The sequence below is a fragment of the Marmota marmota genome, unplaced genomic scaffold (genome assembly GCF_001458135.2).
Source record: "Marmota marmota marmota unplaced genomic scaffold, marMar, whole genome shotgun sequence".
In the NCBI taxonomy this organism is placed as follows: Eukaryota; Metazoa; Chordata; class Mammalia; order Rodentia; family Sciuridae; genus Marmota; species Marmota marmota.
In genome coordinates, this window is record NW_026000048.1 from 12547257 (window position 1) to 12567636 (window position 20380).

Here is a 20380-nt window from a genome sequence, read left to right on the forward strand (position 1 = left end):
CTTTTTTTTTTTTTTTTCTTTTTGAGTACTAGAGATTGAACCCAGGAGTGCTTTACCACTGAGCCCCCTCCCCAGCCCTTTTTACATTTGATTTCAAAGTAGGGTCTTGCTAAATTGCTTAGGCTGTTCATGTGTTTCAAAGATTTATCAGAAAAATTTCTAATATGGTAATTATCTATACTTGTAACCCATATCAACAAAAGCTTTTTGAGGTTCTCTAGTTTTTTAGGGCAACCCTAAGACCAGAAATTGAAAACCACTATCTTAGAGCAGAGTTATATACCCCAATTATCTATATCCAGAAACTAGTTAGAAATGTAAGTTCTTAGATCTCATTCCATTCCATACTTAGTCAAAAACTCTGAAGGTGGGATCTAGCAATCTGTATAACAAGCTCTTAAAATGAAATTCTGATTATTGTTGAAGTTTGAGAACAATTGTCCTAGGGAAATTCAGGAATCATATTTAGGAATTTTTATAGAAGTGGTAATAGTAATGGCACAAATTGTATCGACACATACCTTTATTTTATTATGGCAACAAATGTTTAATAACAGAATCAATCAATAAATAATGTATTCACATACAAATAGAGTAACAGAAATGAATGACATACACATTGGTACGCTTACCTACATGGATGAAAAATAGTATTCAGAGGAAAGAGTACTTCAGTAATATGTATAGATTCATTCCATTGCAAAAAAATTTATAAATTTGTAAAAACTCTTATGTTTATTGCTTAAGATTATATATAAATATATAAAACTACATAGAAAAGAAAAGGAATGTTTAACACATGCCTTGTGGGGGTTGGGAATCCAGGAGAGGGGCACACAGAAAGCTTTAGTGATTTTGTTAATATTCTATTTCTTTAGCTAGGTGTTTATCTTATTTAAAAAAAATTCATCTATACACGTATGTACTCTTTATATACAATTAATATGTGACATACACTCACACATATATCAGTCATACCCTTTGACATAATGATTATTTCACAGTAAAATATTAAATTCTAAAATAGACAGTTGAAACTGCTAAATAATTATTTTTCAGTTTTGATTCACCAAGAAAAATAGATTAGATATTTTATATTTTTTTATACAAGTCAAACATAGAAATCATTTTATAGAGATTTATGTAGAAATTACTAAAAGTTTACTTCTTAGCTCACTGGAACCACCTGTCTGTTCAATATTACTCATTCACAAAGGCTTCCTAAATAGATTATTATTTTAAAAATGTGTTTCTATTTAGAAAATGCATATGTGGATGATTCAGATAATTAGTGACCACCTATGGCTTGGGAGTTGCAAAAATATCAGCTCTTATGAAATAAACAACCTCTGCTGTGTGCTTCTAATATTTTGTAGGATCTATAAAAGAGATTAAATTAGAGTACTGAATGAAGATAAACTAAGATACTTTTTAATTACTCTGTCATGGTTAATTGAGCATTTGGGTAGGGCAAGGAGGATAATATTTTTCCTGAAGTTGACTTTGAAAAGTGTAGTTAAAATTGCAGGTTGCTTTGGGCATATCGCGGAGGGAAAAGCCTCCTAAGTATGGAAAGACTGTGATAAGTATGTTAATCTTCCATAAAAAAATCTGATTTGTTTTTTCCTCCCCTGAATACTTACTGCGGATTGAATCCCAAGGGTGCTTTGCCACAGATCCACATCCTTAGCCCTTTCTTTAATTTTTAAAAAAATATTTATTTATTAGTTGTAATTGGACACATACCTTTATTTTATTTTATTTTTTATGTGGTGCTGAGGATCAATCCCAGGGCCTCATATTTGCTAGGCGAGCACTCTACTGCTGAGCCACATAAAAAATTAAATTTTTTAATTTTTTTATTTAGAGACAGGGTCTCACTAAGTTCCTTAGGGTTTCAATAACTTGCTGAGGCTGACCTTGAACTTGTAATCCTTCTGTCTCAGCCTCTGGAGCTGCTGGGATTACAGGTGTATACTACTGTGCCTGGCATACAAATCTGATTTTATATGTGTTTTAAAACTAAAAATTGTACTTTTTACAAAAATGAGAGTATGTATTGGTAATATTATCTGCTAGCACAATAATAATTCAAATGAAAATAGTAGTAAATATAGAAGTTATGCTTAGCAGTTTAAATTTTATCATTTAACTTAGACCTGGCCAGATAGATTCTTATATATTGTTTGCCAAAATTTTGAAAATTTTGGCAATGAAAAGGAAGAAGTTTGTAAATCAGATATGAATATACTGACATCTAAAGATTGATGCTTTCTACCTCATAGTATCTTTTGCTATTAATTTTATGGAGAGACAGTTTGTATATAAAAGTTATATCAAGTTGGCCTTTATTTCCATGGATTCCAGGATCTCCCAAAGATACCAGAATCCTCAATGCCCAAGTTCCTTATATAAGATCACATTGTATTTGCATATAACTTTCACACATTCTTAGTATACTTTAAATCATCTCTAGATTACTTATTAGATCTAATGCAATGTTAGTGCTATGAATATTTGTACTGTATTGTCTAGGGAATAATGACAAGAAAAAATGTTTGTACATGCAGGTTTTTCCTGAATATCTTCCATCTGAGGTTGATTGCATCCAGAGATATGGAACTCATACATACAGAAAGCCAACTGTATTCTAAAATGCACCTTATTTGAAAGGTTTAGAATGTTGCATTTTTTACTTTTGTAGCTTTCTACACAGGAACTGTTTTTACTTGTTCTTAACTTCAGAGGTAGTTATTTGATTTTTATCTTTACTTTTCCCTTTACTTTGTGCTTTGGGCTTTACAAAGAAATAACTATTTCTTATTGAGAATTCCCCCTCTTTGTTCTGACATCTGAGGTGATCATAATGCTCAAGTTTCTTTGTTGGTTGCCTTTGACTAATGCTTTTCAGCAGCCCCGGGCTCAGCTCCTGGTTCCCAGTATGGCACAATGACCAGGCAGATTTCTCGACACAACTCTACTACTTCTTCGACATCTTCTGGTGGATACAGACGGACTCCCTCTGTGACTGCTCAATTTTCTGCTCAGCCTCATGTTAATGGAGGTCCACTTTATTCTCAAAATTCAAGTAAGCTTGTGCTTTGCAGGCATACAGCAACAGTGGAGCTCCTTTTGAAGGAAATTATTTGCAACTTTTGCTTTGCCAGTGATAGACAACAATTGAGAAACCATGTTATTTCATGTTTACTTTTGCTTTAGTTAGTCCTTGAATCATACCATTTTAAGAGTAATTACTTATCACTTTCTCCTCCAAAATTCAGACTTAAGTATCGAGTCTGTACTAAAATTGAGTACTTCAGTATTCTGTTTTTATTACTATAGTGTAAATAGAACTGGAGAACAAAAATATCATTGAAATAAATGAATTAATTTTTATTGGCATGCTTGCAGTAGTTCAGAATAGTAAAATTAAAGACACAAACATTGTGAAAAAATGTTTTTTAAAAGAATAAAATTAAATTGCTGGCTATCACTTTTAAGGCCATTAACTTATACTGAAATGAGTTAAAAACATTTGTGATTCCTTCTTAACTACTCCATCTTTGAATAATTCTAACTGTGGGAAGGAAGGGTTTTCTTTTGATTGCCTTTTGTTTGCCTTTGAATTGCACATCTTAATACTAATCACAGACAATATTTAAAGCTGATAAGATTAGGAAATGGTTTTAGGATATGATGATAGAAAGTTTGAATAGCTTAGGGTAGTCATTCAATTCACTTTCCATATTTAGATGCTTAGTTCAAAAAGGAAAAATAGTAAAAATGCAAAGCAAAATCTCAGATGAGCTGGTTGCCCAGTATTTGTTATTGGCTCAAAGTTGTGGTTACCAAGCATAGACTGTAGATTTTGTAGCTACCTTCTAGACCAGCATACTATATTATTTTACTTAAAAAATGTTGAATGCTCCATATTTACATAGAAGCATGGTTTAAGTACTTTTTATTTATAATGCACGTCCTAAATATGTATTTTAAACTGGAGCTAGGGAAAATTTTCTTACTCATTTTTTTGTTTAAATTTTAGAGATGAAGATTAATTATTTTGTAGCATAAACTCCTAGAAATTGTAAAGAACTTTGGCAGAGATGTTGAAATTCTAAGATAATTTCAAACTTACATAGTCTTTTTCCAGACTAAAGTTTTCATTCAAGCTGCTCCAAAATATTGAACTACCAATCAGAATTTTACCTCACATTTTCCCTCGTTTCCTTTTGTTGTTAAAATATATTTAGTGTCTGAATATTTCACAAATTCATAATTCACTTCACTTCTTTCATGAACTTTAATTTTCATGTTCTGCCTTTTTAGGTCCTATCTTTTTTCATTTTCCTTTTTTCCACCTAGACATTTAAGTTACTCTGCAAATAGGTATTTTACCTTATAACATGTTTGTTTAGTTATTTTCGAATAAGACACTTTAATTAGTGATCGTCTTCTTTTGAATATTAGCAAGCAAATTTGACCTGAAATTTTAAATATATCATGTTTTGTCTGATTATCCTTCAATATGAGTTACTGTTGGTGTTTTAGTAGTATGTAAATGTTTTTAGTGTTTTGATGTGCATATTTTTCTTTTTGTCTAAATGTGGTGCTAATGATAAGTATCTTCATAGCATAGCTTTTCTTTTTCCTTTACATACTAACCAGCATGGCTAGACACTAAGGGTTGTTTCTAAAAATCATTCAGGCTTGTGGAAGCTTTTTTATTTATTTTTAAATTTTAAACCTCTAACCTTTTATTTATTTAACAGCCTTTTATATACAGAGTATCAGAATGAAAGAGGACCACTTTCTTAGTGAATTGAATGTTATTTTGGGCTATACAATGAATATTACTGTAAATATATTGCTTTGTTAAGTTGTTGCTTCTTTGAACCCTGAACCTCTTTCAAATTTTTATGCTTACCAACAAAATTTATATATTAGATTAATTGAAACAACCTTTTAATGAAATGATCTTGAGAAACCAATAAATTGTTCTTCTTGTCAATTTATTGTCATTTATTGGTAACCACCAATAAATTGAATTTTGCCATCTAGTCTTATTGAATTTTTCTGAGTCATCTTTGGAAGTTACTTTCTTATTAAAATGAGACAAAATAGTAAAAATTTGAATGTTTTTTCCTAACTTATGTTATTACAGTTTTTCATACATTTGCTGTCCACATGAGCAGTTGGTATCAATTTCCCATAAATTATGTCCTTTCTTTGAAAGAACTTTGAGTATGTTTCAAGCTAGCCAATGATTTGTGAAAAATTCATTTAATGTAAATAGTTGTACATTTTAACTTACTGGAGATGAGGTTTCCTTCTTCAGAACATTGATAAAAAGGTTACCCTTTTGAAATACCTTGTTTCCTGAAACTCTGAATCAACATGGTATATGGAAGACTAATTCCTTAGTAAATTTAGTAGTGATATCTTTAAAAATAAAATCGCCAACTAAAAAAAAAAAAATAACCTTGTTTTTCAAACAAGCGTTTTTCCTGGAGACCTGTGTGTCTATTTAGATGTATAGTAAAAACTATCTTTAAAGAAAATCTAAATTAATATATTTATATATGCAGTCAACAGCTGTTACAGAATACATTTATTTTATTTATTTGACTTCTAATTTACAACCTTATCTTAATGTTAGATAGACCTGTTTATAGAGTTATAGGAAAAGCAATATTCTGGAAACTTTTGTAGGTAATCATTATCTATTTTAGAAGTCTTTCCTTAGACTTTGAAAACTTCATTGCATTAAAGTGAATATAATGGTAAATTAAAAATTTCCCCAAACTCTATAACATTAGAATTGAATTAGGTATGTTTGTTCTTTTGTACATTTAACCAATTGGCTAAGCACAACATGGCTTCTTTAGGTTTATTTTTGGGACATGAACTTGAAGAAGGTTCTGCAGGTTTTTGTTTTGCTTTTGTTTTGTTTTGTTTCATTTGCAAACTGTTCTTTGCATACTTATGTTTGTGGTCCTTGTAACTGACTTCTGCTTTTTGTTTGTTTCCTTTTCTTTCCTTTATCTGTTTTACTTCCCCCATATTGTGTTGTTGCTACCAGTTTCTATTGCTCCACCTCCTCCCCCTATGCCTCAATTGACTCCACAGATACCTCTCACAGGCTTCGTGGCCAGGGTGCAGGAAAACAGTAAGTTTGGAAAAAACTGAGCTATCAAAGAATAGAGGCTGTCTCTTTTATAGCATGCATGGCTGATGAGTCATCATTTTCCTTTTATTGAGAAGCTAATCTTATCTTGAAAATAGGTGCAGATATGATCGAAACTGAAGAGCACGGTCTTCAGTTTCTTCTCTTGTGCATGATTACTGACCCATATAAGTTTCAAAACTGCAATTTACTTAAGTTTTTATATGATCTAAAACACGAGATCTAATCTTTGCCTATTCTTAAGGAAAGAGTAATTACACAAAAATGCAAATTGTACAGAAACTTCTAATAGTTACTGAAATTAGAAAACATTTTGTATTCTAACAGATTTATCACGATATACTGTGAGATTACATCTATTATGAAATTGGGACAAATTATTTTCCTTTTTAATTACTTTTTTTTTTTTTTGGGTGCCAGGGATTGAACCAAAGGGCATTTATCAATTGAGCCACATCCCCAGCCCTTTTAAATTATTTTGAGGTAGGGTCTCACTAATTTGCTTAGGGCCACTTTACTAAGTTGCTGAGGCTGGCTTTGAACTTGTGGTCCTCCTACCTCACCCTCTCAGGCTTCTGGGATACAGGTGTGCCACCACACCTGGTCTAATTACAAAAATATTTTACAGAAAGTTTGGCCTAATATCTTTGTACGTAGAATGATTTTAAACATATATTTGTTAAAAATGAATCTTCAGGAAAAAGTAAATTATATTCCTGTTATTCATTTAAAGGTGAGTGATAAGGATTATAGAGCCTGCTTTTCATTTGGACTACATGTGGGCTCATGAGGATTATTCCTGAATATGTAAATCTTCCAATTTTTTAGGTCATCACTGAATGAAGATCAGGTTTAATGATTTTTGTTGTTTTTAATATATGGCTCCAATCAGGACACACTAGTTTATATTACTGCCTGATTATTTTTGAATTTGTAGAAGATATATAATCCTAACTACATGATCACAGTGAATGTTGTATGGCAAAATAAAAAGTAACTACTACTATTGAATTACATTATGCCAAAAAGCTGTTGAAAATAAGATGGAAAAGTGATCTACTTCTAATTTACTTCTTTTGGGACTGTCACTATGAAAATATGTTTCAAAATAGTTTAAACAAATGACCAGCCCATCTTTCAGGAGAATATATTGTGGCAAATTCCATTTCAACATTTGCTCACTCTGTTTTATTTTCCTTCCATATTCCCTCCTTTCCACCAGTGAAATATTTGTTTATTCAGTGTTCCATGCTAGGTTATGGGAAGAATACAAATAGTTTAAGACAAAATCCCTTCCTTAAAGAAATATATAATCTACTGGGTTTATTATAAAACATTATAGCCTAAAATGTTAATATTTCTGAGTGTGTGTAAACCGTCTTTATTATTCTGTTGAAAACGCTTAAAAGTTTGACAACTTTTGAAAGTAAGTGAATAGTAAACTGCTGGTCTTTAATGCTATAGCAGTTTAAAAACAGCCTGCAGGAATTTACAAACTAAACTAGTTCATCTTTTTGAGCTGCCATATTTCTAAGAATTAATAGGTGGTAAATAGCCATAGTGAATATCAGTTTTTTGGGTCCAGAGGTCATCGACTCACTCTTTAGTAATTTTTAAAAATAGAAATTTAGCATTAATGTACGTTATATTAAGCATGCATGATCTGCTTAAGAGGCCATTAGTACTACTTTTTTACCAGACGTGAACTTGACTCAGTGAGTTATTCTTGTGTTATAGATTCCCAAATTTCATTTGGTACTTTTTTCTATAAAAGCAAGTTTAAAAATGTAAGAATAAACGTGTATCAGTACTTGATGTTTTACGAAATATAGATTTCCTGTTTTCTTAAATACCTGGTTTCTTTGGGACTCAAAAGTGGATGATAATGAATGTATATAGCTATAAGTGTTGGTTTAAGACATGAATGAGCTCCTAAGTCAGCATTATGTTTATATCTCTTTATGATTAACATCAGAAAGCCTTTTTGCATATTTAGTATAAAGAATGGTGCAAATTTAGCATAATGCAGAAAATTAAATCGACCAGATTTCTGCCATAATTTGAAGATAAGTCAATATAGATTTAGAGCAGTTCGACTTTTGAGTAAAAACATTATGTTAGTAAGTTGCGTATAAATTAAGAGAGGTGGCTATTTAGAGAGTTAGGCAAGCATATGTAATTTGCACATTAAGCCAAATTAAGGATATGAACTATGGCTATTTAATGTCAGAATGGGTTCATACCTATTTTCCTCTTCTCAATATTAGAAAGCTTTATGGAGGAGGAATGGGCAAAGAAAATGGATCTATTCATGTGGTGGAAAAATGAATTGTAGACCCTTTTGATAGCTATTAGAGTAAGTATCACCACCCAGGAGTTATTTTTTTAAAACCCTTTTCTTCCTCTAAGAGGATAAAATAGAAATCACAGTTGAAGTGATAATGCAAGTAGAACTATTATCCGCAAATGTTTCAAATATGGACCTTTTGGTTATACTTTCATCACATTTATTACAAATCAGGTAAACTTTAAAACCTGTATTAGTTTTCATAAAAACATTTTAATTTGTCTTTTGGACTTTTATGGAAATTTGTGGGTCAGAAATTTAAGCATTAGTTGTGTTCCAGGTTTGAATTCCTTAATATTGGAAGCATTTGTTACTTGGTATCATATTGGTCCAGTGAATACAGTTCTAATCTGACACTTTTCACTTCACTGTTAACATTTTTGATCATTTAAAGTGCGCGCACGCACACACACACCCACACACACCCACCAAGGCCATATAGAATTTGAGGTATGAGTCATTTTTATTGTTTTGTTTGATATTAGTTCCTTTTTTTTTTTATTACATCTTCCCTCAACACTTTATGTTTAAGTCTTAATTGTGGTTGTATTAGAAAATTGGATCTTTAGGATCTGATCTTTCCCTCATCTCATGCTTATGTTTTATTAGCAGTAATGGAAAATGTCAATTTCCTTTCTACATTAGAAATTGATAATGAATGTAAACATTTTTTAAAAGAATGTCATTATCTACTTGTTGAATTATTTTTAATTTAGTTTTTTTATATTAAAATTTAAATGGCGGAAAACCTAGAAACAGAGCAGATCTGAAACTACCAACTTTTGCGTTTCTCCCCCTTGAAACAAGTAAAATATGCAAATAAATAAAAATATGACTAGTTGAGATTTAACTTCCAGGGCACTGATGTTATTGAAAACCCAAATCGGGCACGAATGAGCACAATAAAAAATTATTATTAAGCCACTGTTTTAATGTTATCAGCATTTTACTATAGTCTAAATGATAGAGGTGAATAAACTTAATTTTAGAGCAACATTGGTGTTGATCTAAGCCTTGGAATAAGGAAACTTCTTTACTCCTATAATCTTTATAAAAAGTGACATTGTGATCTAACAACCTCTTGCATTCATTAATTTGCAGTACTTCTTGATACCCTTATAGCTCATTTTAATATTGCAAAATTATTCTTAAGAGTAGCATAAACTTAACATACCAAGCTTTTATTTCTAATCATTGCATGTTACTATAGTGCATGCTATATACGAATGAATAAGCTTTCTTAAATTGTTAATTAATAAATTTCATTTAGACTACTTTCTTCAAGTTAATTATCTGAATCTTTTTAGTTGCTGATAGCCCAACTCCACCGCCACCACCTCCACCAGATGACATTCCCATGTTTGATGACTCTCCACCCCCGCCCCCACCGCCTCCAGTGGACTATGAAGATGAAGAAGCTGCAGTAGTTCAGTATAATGATCCATATGCAGATGGGGATCCTGCCTGGGCCCCCAAGAATTATATTGAGAAAGGTATGGTACCATCAATATGGAATTGTTGCACAGGACAATAACCTAATTACAGAATTTTAGAACTTTTTTAATTTTTTTTTTTTGGTACCACCTTGCCCAGTGTTTCTCAATTTGAACCGCTTTACTAACCAAGATGGTTTACTTAAACCTTACTGCCTTTACTTTGTGTTATTTCCTAAAATAAAACAAGGGTTCATTCTTCATATTTTAAATTAAAATATGCTTTCAAGGGCCTGGGGTTGTGGCTCAGTGATAGAGCACTTGCCTAGCACGAGTGAGGCACTGGGTTCGATCCTTAGCACCACATTAAAAAAAATAAATAAAAAGTTACAAAAACATGCTTTCATCTGCAAATGAACTAGCCTATAGATAAAACAAATAAGGCACAAAAATGAGCTAATTGACTAACTAAAATCATATATAATTGGTAAAGATTTTAAAAGCTTTGCAAGCTCTTAATTAAAATAGAAGTATTTCACATCTGAATATTTAAAAATTTATTGGCACTATCATGAGGAAAAGCCTAACTTAAGATTCTTTCAGGTGATTTCGTGTAGAAGATAAATCACTAGGATTGTTTTCATGAACTTCTAAAGTCCAGATTAACCTGCTGTGCCTGCCTCATTGTAATTATCTATTAAAGAAATGTGGATGGGAAAGAAAAAAGTCAGGTTTCTAGAGTTTGTTTTTTCAGAGTTTTAAAAATGCTTATAATTTAGTTGATCAATTTTGGTTGCCTTTGAAATATATTGCCTTCCATTTACTTTATTAACTGATTTAAAGCAAATAACTTTAGGTAGCTCTGAGACCAGTGACATTCTTGCTTTCTAGTGTTTAAAACCTATGGCAAAAGCAAAATCTGTTTTCCTTTCTTATATATTTAAACAATAAATAGTTTATATGTTATTAAGGAAGTCTTGAATGTTCTTCATATTTGGAGGTCCATACCTTCAAATAGAGATAGGTTTTTAAACTTTAGGTTTGGATGGTGTTTTTAGTCATTTTCTTACTTTGGTAAGTAAATTTAACTTTATGTACATGGGACTGTTATATTTACATAAATTGACAAATTTGGGATAATATATTGATTAATATATTTGATAGTAGAGCAGGATTAAAGAATTTCTTCACACATTGAAATAATGAGTCTTAAGCCAGGGGTTACTTTTTTTGTTCTTAAAGCAAGGCCAAATAGTAAATATTTTAATATGCTATACTTAAAAGTCAACCTTGTGGCAGCACAAAAGCAGGCATAGACAATATGTGAGTCCATCTGGCTTTGTTGTGATAAAACTTTATTTACGGAAGGGGCAGGGGCAGTAGCTTGAATTTGTCCATGGGCAAATATTTGTGGACCCCTGGTCTAAATCAGAAATTGAGATTTAGTAGGGTTATACTTAAACCCATCATGTTACCTTTGTTAATTACAAAAATGAAGGAAACCTGAAATTTTCAAAAACAGTTAATTCCATAACTTTCCCAAAAACCCTATTCTTATTAACTTCATCCTAAAATGTACCAGTGTACATGTATATATTGTGTATGTTAGACTAATAGACCTTTGAGTTCCAAAGAACCCTATAGTACATATGGAGGGAAGAATTTGGCCTTTAATATGGATTAGATTCTAGAGCAGAATGGACATCAAATTGGTTTTTTGGTTTTTTTTGGCACCAGGGATTGTAGGGGCATTTAACCACTGAGCCACATCTCCAGCCCTTTTTTTTAAAAAAAAAATATATTTTATTTAGAGACAGGGTCCTACAGAGTTGCTTAGGGCTTTGCTAGGTTGCTGAGGCTGGCTTTGAACTTAAAATCCTTCTGCCTCAGCCTCCTGGGCCACTGTACCTGGCTAACCAAATTGTTAATGGTTAAATATTTTAGCAGAAAAAAATTATATGAGGGAGTATGCACTGGGGAGGAGGGCTGGGTGGCGCTAGGTTTTATTTCAAAAAGGGCAACCTAGGAAACAGAAATATAAATTAATTTGGTTTATCATCTTTTTGCCTCAGTGGAACTAAGAACACAGTAAAATTTTTGTTCAGGCCTTTGTCATTATCAGGGTAAACATCATCTATACTACTGAGAATCTAAGCCACTTTGGATCTAGATCTAAAGAAAGGAATATTATTAATTTCAAACAATAAATAATTGTATTAATTATTAAATTGATTTTTATTCTGTTTTCTTATGGTTTATCTCTAGCAATTACTTGGTCCTGTTAGGTTGTTATGTAGCCAAAAATAATTCTAAGATAAATAATACTATTTATTTTGTATATTTTTGAAACTTGTATGCCATTAAACTCAAAATCACAATGCTGTGATTCTGTTACAGAATTAAAAGGAGGGAAATGAACTTATTGAGTCTACTTAATACAGTGTTTTGCAAAGTTAAAAGTGCCTGTTTTAACACAGCAAATGATGGCTATGGAACAGTACTTCAGATCTCTTCTATAAAAGTCAGTAATTCAGAATAATTATAGGGAGATGCAGTCTTTCTTAGGGGAAAATGAATTCCAGAGTATATTAAGTATCTGTATTAAAATGCTTACTTTAAGAAAAAAAATGACAGCAAATAAAAATGAGGTAAGTCAATGAAAAAAATACATATTAGATATTATTCATGTTTGAAGATTATGTATAATTTTAGAATTATGTAATAAAGGTGGACTGAAGGTAATATTTAAATTCATAAACCAGTAGTATGGAAAAGTAATATTTTTGTTTGCTATTCATTTGTATAACACTGTTTGCAAAAATAAATTTTTTTTAAACTTGAATAGTTGGGAGTGAACGAGAATATTTTAAACTGAATTCCGGATACCACAAAATTGTTAGATTTTTTTAAAAAAAGTTTTACTTTATTTATTTATTTTTTAAAAAACTACATTTGCCACTTTAATAGTCCTTCTGGTGCATGCCTGTAATCCCAGTGGCTCTGGAGGCTGAGGCCAGTAATCACAAGTTCAAAGCCAGCCTCAGCAACTTAGTGAGACCCTGTCTCAAAATAAAATATTTTTTAAAAGGGCTGGGGATGTGACTCACTGGTTAAGCACACCTGGGTTCAATCCCTGGTACCAAGAAAAAAAGAAAAAAAAATAGTCCTTCTTACCTTTAAGGTAAGTGTAGGTATAATGCATTATTAGAATGCGCCAATTAATGAAAAAGTATAGGTATAGTCCCGTAACTTACTGTGGATCCTAGGATGAGATTTAACCTCTCAATAACAATAAATGACAATAATAATGTAGTATTTTTAAATTTAGAAAACTTGGTTTGTTACCTCGTTTACTGAGTGGCTTTGCAGCTTTATCCAGGAATTATTTTGAAAATGGTTCTTTGCATGTGGTGTAGGCACTTGATAGATACTTTGAGTGGATGAATTAAAATACTGAATCCTAAAATTCAGAGATTTTCTTCCTTTTTTTTTTTTTTTTTTTTGCTCTAGCACTGGGCCTGAACGCAGAGGTGCTTTACCACTTGATTTCCATTCCATTCCATTCATTCATTCATTCATTTCTATTTTATTTATATATTTATATTTATTCATTCATTCATACATACATACATACATACATACATACCAGGGATTGAACTCTGGGGCACTCGACCACCGAACCACATTCCAAGCCCTATTTTTTTTATTTATTTTTTTTTTTAATTTAGTTTTTAGAGACAGGGTCTCATTGAGTTGCTTAGCGCTTTGTTTTTGCTGAGCCTGGCTTTGAACTTGTGATCTTCCTGCCTCAGCCTCCTGAGTGGCTATGATTACAGGCGTGCACCATGGACCCAGCTTTTTTTTAGTTTTTGAGACAGTCTTACCAAGTTGCTGAGGCTGACCTCGAACTTTTTTGATCCTTCTGCTCAGCCTCCTGAGTAAGAGATGGTAGAACCTGTTATCTTCTTTAATCTAATCAGATTGTCAGTTTGGCTTCAAGATGAAGTCATTGATATAGGCACTTGGGTAACTAACCATTGATCTATCTGTACTGATAACATATCACAACTTAAAATCTTCATAAAAATAGTTTGATGCCAATTAAGTCTATAATGTAGCAAACAAAATTCAAGGTAAATGTTGGGTGAAGTATACTTATGTGGTATTGCATCTGTTTTCTCCATAGTTGTTGCAATATATGATTATACAAAAGACAAGGATGATGAGCTGTCATTTATGGAGGGTGCAATCATTTATGTTATAAAGAAGAATGATGATGGCTGGTATGAAGGAGTCTGCAATCGAGTGACTGGTCTCTTCCCTGGGAACTATGTTGAATCAATCATGCACTATGCTGATTAATTATTTCTTTTTTCCTTTTTTTTTTCTTTTAAAGTAGGTTCTTATTATTCAGTCATACTGTGGGACTCTTATGGTTAACAGAATTGTCTTAATATGTTTTAAAATGTGCCCATATTTTCAGGACATGCTGTTTTATTGGTATATTTGAATGTCTACCTGTAAGCATAAATCTTTGAGGCAGTTTTTGTATTGCTAAACAGCAGTTTATACAAGAGGCTGTCTATAATTGATTATGCTTATGTACTTACTTACATATTGTTAATTTTATGACCAGCGTAAATATTCTGGGGAATTGGGGTATATTTAACAAATCATGATTCAGATTGTACCATTACATGTTTCAGTGCAGCATGGTTACTAATAATAATATGTCAAACTAATATTAAAATCAGAAAACTTAAATGCTGGTGCTGGTCATACTTTTTGTTTAGATTCTCATTTTTAAAAAAGTTTAAAGCATGCATAAAATTTATGTATTGAAATGTACTTAAAAATTCCAAGATGCTTCCAATTTGTGTAATACTTACCTAGTACACTTATTCTAGGTGGGTCTCTAAGGTCTATATGTGAAACAAAACAAAAGGGGTTATCTGTAATGTTGTAATTTGTACCTAAGTTTTTTAATGAGTGAATTTGCATTATAAATTTTTTCCATTCATAAATACATAAGTGAACCAAAGGTTTTTGTCCTTTCCTTCACTGGTTTGCTTTAAAAAAAATACAAAACCAATTTATTGCAGAATTATGGTTCTATTTTCTCAACATATTAACTTGGAAAAAAAATTTTTAGCCTTATCTCAGCCTGTCCCAATGGTAATGTGACGGATGTTTGCAGATTTAAAATCTGAGATGATTATTTACAAGTCAATCTACTGAATTACTTTTTTAAAAGTAACTTTTGAATCTAAGAAAATGTGTCAAAGTGTGCACATCCTTCTATAGGTAAAAGTCTTAAAGATTGCCACATTAGTCCTTCAGTTTTACAGTGGACTATTCTAGTACACTGGTTCAATGAAAGGAAATTATAAGTATCTTTTACATATTGTAAAAGTGTATGCGATTAATTTGTGAATAGGCACTATTTAATCCATTACCTGGCACTAGAAGCATAAGATTTTAAAATAATTGGGAAAGAAGATGGGTCATGTATTAATCAGTGAACAGAGATATACTTAACCAACAGATTTGTATTGAAATGCAACACATGCACTTTGTGTGTCTCCTCTTAATTTAAAGGAAGGTTTCTTATCTTGTGTATAATTCTGTATTGCTTAGAATATTAAAGTAGAGCACTCAATGTGGGTTTCTGTGTATTGAGGATTTATTTGAATTTCAAATTACAGTTATGTACTGGGCGTTACAGACTTAACAGCATAGTGAATGGTGAGACTAGTGCAAAACATTTTATTTCTGAAAATTAAAGACCATTATTACTACCAATTCAATGTGACTCTTTCATATGCATTTTGCCTTTGTTAATTTCAAACAAAGTATCATCAGTGACCAACTAGCTACCTTCTACTTTTCTTTTTTCACGTGGAATGTTCTCTTAATTTGTATAATACCTGTTGTTTAAATTTTATGTACAGTCTTTTATAATAAACCATTCTCCTATATGAAATTTTGGATACTGTTAAAATATAAATAATGTGGATTTCAGAGCTGACTTCACAATTTTCTGACCTCTACTCCTATGGTGAAACAAGACAAACCGTTTGAATTTTAACATTGATTATTTATTTGTGTAATGGCTTCACATGTGGATAATAACAGTGTAAACAATACCACAAATAACCATCAAGATACCTCAGTTAGAATTTAAAGGACTCTATGACAGATTCAGGCAGTTAAGTTAATTACATTTAAAAAGATTTCTGAAAAACTGCCAATAAAAAAAAATACCCATCAATAAGATCAGAATTATTTTTTAAAATGATTTTTGGTTATTTGCATATGAAGCAAACAAAGTATATTCCACAAAATTCTTTAGGCACAGTCTGGTAAAATAGCTGCCAGGTAGAACAGAAAGAGTTGTCATTTATCTCTTGTAAGCACAATTTCTGAAAGTTGAATGAGGGCATCTCTTTCTGGGGATGGTCGAAGTTTACTGATCTCTCTTACTGCTTCATGGCAGTACCGCTGGGCGAGGTAGGTTGTTTGTTGCACACCATCACTCTACAGATATGGAACAAAACAGAAAAGGAGAACAGATGTCATTGACTGGATCAGGTCTTAGGTTTCTACTATGATAAATTAAAACATACTTTTGAGGTCAGATGAACCAAGGATCAGTCATAGTTAATAGCCAAATTACATTTCTCATTTTTTCTCTCTCCAACTCATAATTCTAGGTTGCTCTGCTTACTTCTTTTAGATTTTTTTCTCAGATTGGAGCACATTTTTAGTCTATTAGCAAAGTGACTGGCTCATTAATATTAAGTAGCCATTTATTTCTTCCTATTTTTTACTTAATTATTAGAGGTTTTTTAAGTGTCTTACCTATATAAGATACCTACACACAGAATTTTAAGTGAAAAAAAGTTTAAGGAGAGATGGGCAGGTGGCACAAGCCTGTAATCCCAGCAGCTTTAGGAGGCTGAGGCAGGAGGATTGCAACTTTAAAGTCAGCCTTAGCAATTTAGCAAACCTTGCCAACTCAGTGAGACCCTGTCTCTAAAGAAAATATAAAAAATGGCTGGGGATGTGGCTCAGTGGTTAAATCCCCAGTAAGAAAGAAATAATTTTTTAAAAAAATGAGAATGGGGGCAATGTCGAGAGAGATGCCTTTGGGATGAAGCAAGGAATATATATTCAAGTGAGAATTCAGGCACCCTCCAGAGTGAGACATCAATCTGTCAATATTCTCATTTCTTGATTACCAATTTTTGTTGCCTTTCTGTTAACAAAGACAGGCATTTGGCCCACACATACAGTGTCTCCTTTATATTGCTGTTTACTTCTGTTGGTCACCTTTGAGGATACCAGTGTTCCTGTCTTCTCTAACTATATTACTGCACTTTAGACAGAGGTTTACTCTTTTTACTGTTGGTGCTTTCTAAAAGCTGGACACAATTAAAATACTATTTCTATGATGCAAAAATATTTACTGTGAAATTAAGTCATGACTAATTTTATTTCCGTCTTCTTAATAATCCCTTTTCCACTTAAGTATTCCTAACATCATGATTGAAAGGCCTGTTTTTTTCTACCAGTTGCTCAAAATACGACACATTTCAGTTTGCTGTGCCTTTCTGTATAGAAGCCTTGCCAGATGCAAATGACCTACCCAGAAAAGTGTGAATGGGAAGTCAACTTTTGCGTCCTTACATGTGATGACTTTAGTTTTCCTTAAGATTTAACAGATGAATTAATTGAGTCTAGGGAGGTGTGAAATGTTTCTTCATCACTTGAAAGGCCTTGTTCCATTGGCTTACATCATCCACTATTTTTTTCTGTTGACTAAGCCAGTTTTGATATCTGTTCCTTTTGTAGTACCCTTCTTTGTTATTTGATTCTCTTCCTGAAATGTTTGCTAGATAATCATACTAATTTTCTTTTCCTGTAACTGTTAGATTTTTGGAAGATTTCCTTAGTATCATACTGCAACCCTTCTTTTGGAGTTTTCCAAAATCATTTTAAATTTTTTAGAGCTTGTTCTAACTCATTTTTAAAATATCTTTTGCTTTTTTTGTTTTATAAATGAGGTACTTTTTGGGTCATCTTATTTATATTTTTCCTGAGTCTTTATTTCTATTCATCTTGGTCTTTCTGGCTTAGCAAAATTTAATCAACTCCTCAGTAATTCTGAGTTGTCTATTCATATTTAATGAAGGAGTGGGTCTAGAAGCTCTCTGAGCGTACAGGGAATTATAATTGAGGCCTTTGGGCAATTTGCTTAGAGAACATTCCTGTGGAGTTTTGTCTAAGTGCATTTCTGGCTAGGAATGTTTCACCAAGAAAAAGCAGGCAGGCTTCTGTATAAAAAGGCACAGCAAGTAGGGCATGGTGGTACACGCATGTAACCCCAGCAGCTTGGGAGGTTGAGGCAGGAGGATTGTGAGTTCAAAGCCAGCCTCAGCAAAAGTAAGGTGCTAAGCAAGTTAGTGAGACCCAGTCTCTGTGGTATAAAAACTATACACATATCATTTACATTATAGAAGTAGGTACTATAAATCATCTAGAGATGACTTAAGTAAGTATATAAAAGAATGTATACGTTATATGTGAAAGCTGCCTTTTTTTTTTTTTTTTAAATAAGGGGCTTTTGCATATCTGAGATTGGGGCAGGGTGTCTTATATCCAGTGTCCCAGGGAGATAGAGGGGTGACTATAATTATTTCTGAAGCCAGAACCACTCTCAGGTTTCTTTATCAGCTATAGCTCCCTCTTATACTGAGTTTTTATACAACTGCCAAACCACCCTCTTCGCAAATTGTAGAATATAACATTATTATGCATTAGTTAAAGAGAAATATATCCTTTTTGGAAGGGTTTTCTGCTTTTGGACATTTAAAAATCTGAGAGGTAGTAATTTGAACTTCAGACCACTTTTTTTTTTTTAGTAATTGTTTGCTTACTCTACCTCTTTTACTAGGTCTGTGGCCTCCAAATGATTGAATTTGGAAAGCTCATTCTCAAAAGACAGTCATCCAAATTGAAAATATGCAAAAAGATCTGGTTTCTACAGAATAATGCTGAAGATATATGGCAGTATATTTGAAACAAGCCTCTAGCCCCTGAACACAGTTAAATGTTTCTTACTTTAAAAGAAAACATAAGTCTAAAATTTGCCTGTGTTGATTAAAATTTTTTATTTTTAAAATTAAAAAAAAATTTTTTTTTTTAGTTGTTGATAGTCCTTTATTTATTTTATGTGGTGCTGAGAATCGAACCCAGTGCCTCACACATGCTAGGCAAGTGCGCTACCGCTGAGCCACAGCCCCAGCCCAATTAAAATTTTTTTAAATGACTATTTCTTTAGTCACCTCTCCCCAACAACTATATAGCAGGGACCATTTGTGAGTAGACTACTGTAGTCTAGCTGTAGAAGGATGAGGGTTTGGACTAGGTTGGAGGCTAGTCTGGATACCTTGGAGCATAGCAGTGTGACAGGTGTGGGGAAGAGTGGTTTTCAACCAAAAGGGTTCAAACATGATTGCGCAGTAGAATTACTTAGGTAACTTGTAAAAACTTAATGTGCACACTGAACCTGTGACCAATTAAAATATTCGAGCAGTATTATAGGAGAAAGATGAAAATAATGAACAACAAGTGTTTCCTTCCCAGTTTCTATTAAATCAAAACTTAAACTTGGTCTTGTATCTGAAATGTAACTTTTCATTAGTGTTACATGATTTGTTCGGTGCAGAGCTGTGCCACATTGTATTTGATGCTGCCTTTTTCCTTGTAAAAATAATCTTACCTGTAATACGTACTGTCGAGCTCTGTCCACATCTCCTGGCAAACTGAACCGTCTCATTATCATTGCATTCATTTCTGGGAACTAAGCATAAAGAAAGAAAATGTATTTGTTGTTCTTGAACAATCAAGTGTTCTAATACTTGTTTGTAACAACAGGAAATAATAAAAAACAAAGGTGATCAAATTCTGTGATGTAGGGGAGCAGTAAGTTGTAGCATTAAAGAAGCTGAACAAGGGGGGGACATGTCCATGCCCAGGAGCTATGTTGGTACACAGGAGAGGAATAGCCATTGGTCCTTAGTCTACTGTTGAGTGAGAGGCAGAAGCAACAAAGTACATCTCTAAAATTTCATTGACTTCTCTGATGATTCTGAAACTTCAGACTGCAGCAGAATCACCTGTACTGCCTGTTGTGGCCCCCAGTTTCCAATTCAGTAGCATAGAGCCTGAACATGCATTTCAAACAAATTTCCAGATGATGCTAACTAATGCTGCTGGTTCATGCTGACATTTTGAGAAGCACTGGCCTAGAATGAGAGTAGGAATTAGGCATTCTAGTACTCAACTAAGTGGAAATGAAAGCTGCTGAGGTTTCTGAGCAGAGGGTATCGAGCTCTGCCCTAAGCAGTG

The 20380-nt window shown here is 32.6% G+C and overlaps 2 protein-coding genes across 4 annotated transcripts in view; one reads left to right on the forward strand and one right to left on the reverse strand.

Annotated features, from left to right (window-relative positions):
- The window catches only part of Abi1 (abl interactor 1), a 99720-nt gene extending 83951 nt beyond the window's left edge, over window positions 1–15769 (forward strand). Inside the window, exons 7-10 of the mRNA XM_048812754.1 lie at window positions 2901–3088; window positions 6083–6169; window positions 9842–10027; window positions 14154–15769. Coding sequence (XP_048668711.1) covers window positions 2901–3088; window positions 6083–6169; window positions 9842–10027; window positions 14154–14329 — 637 coding nt within the window. The 3' untranslated portion in view covers window positions 14330–15769. The remainder of the gene's footprint in view (window positions 1–2900; window positions 3089–6082; window positions 6170–9841; window positions 10028–14153) is intronic.
- Window positions 15770–16043: 274 nt separating this feature from the next.
- The window catches only part of Pdss1 (decaprenyl diphosphate synthase subunit 1), a 35864-nt gene continuing 31527 nt past the window's right edge, over window positions 16044–20380 (reverse strand). For all 3 annotated transcript variants that reach the window (XM_015495222.2, XM_048812675.1, XM_048812676.1), the window contains 2 exons: window positions 19752–19832; window positions 16044–16504 (listed from right to left, as the gene is read on the reverse strand). In XM_015495222.2, coding sequence (XP_015350708.1) covers window positions 16364–16504; window positions 19752–19832 — 222 coding nt within the window. In that variant the 3' untranslated portion in view covers window positions 16044–16363. The remainder of the gene's footprint in view (window positions 16505–19751; window positions 19833–20380) is intronic.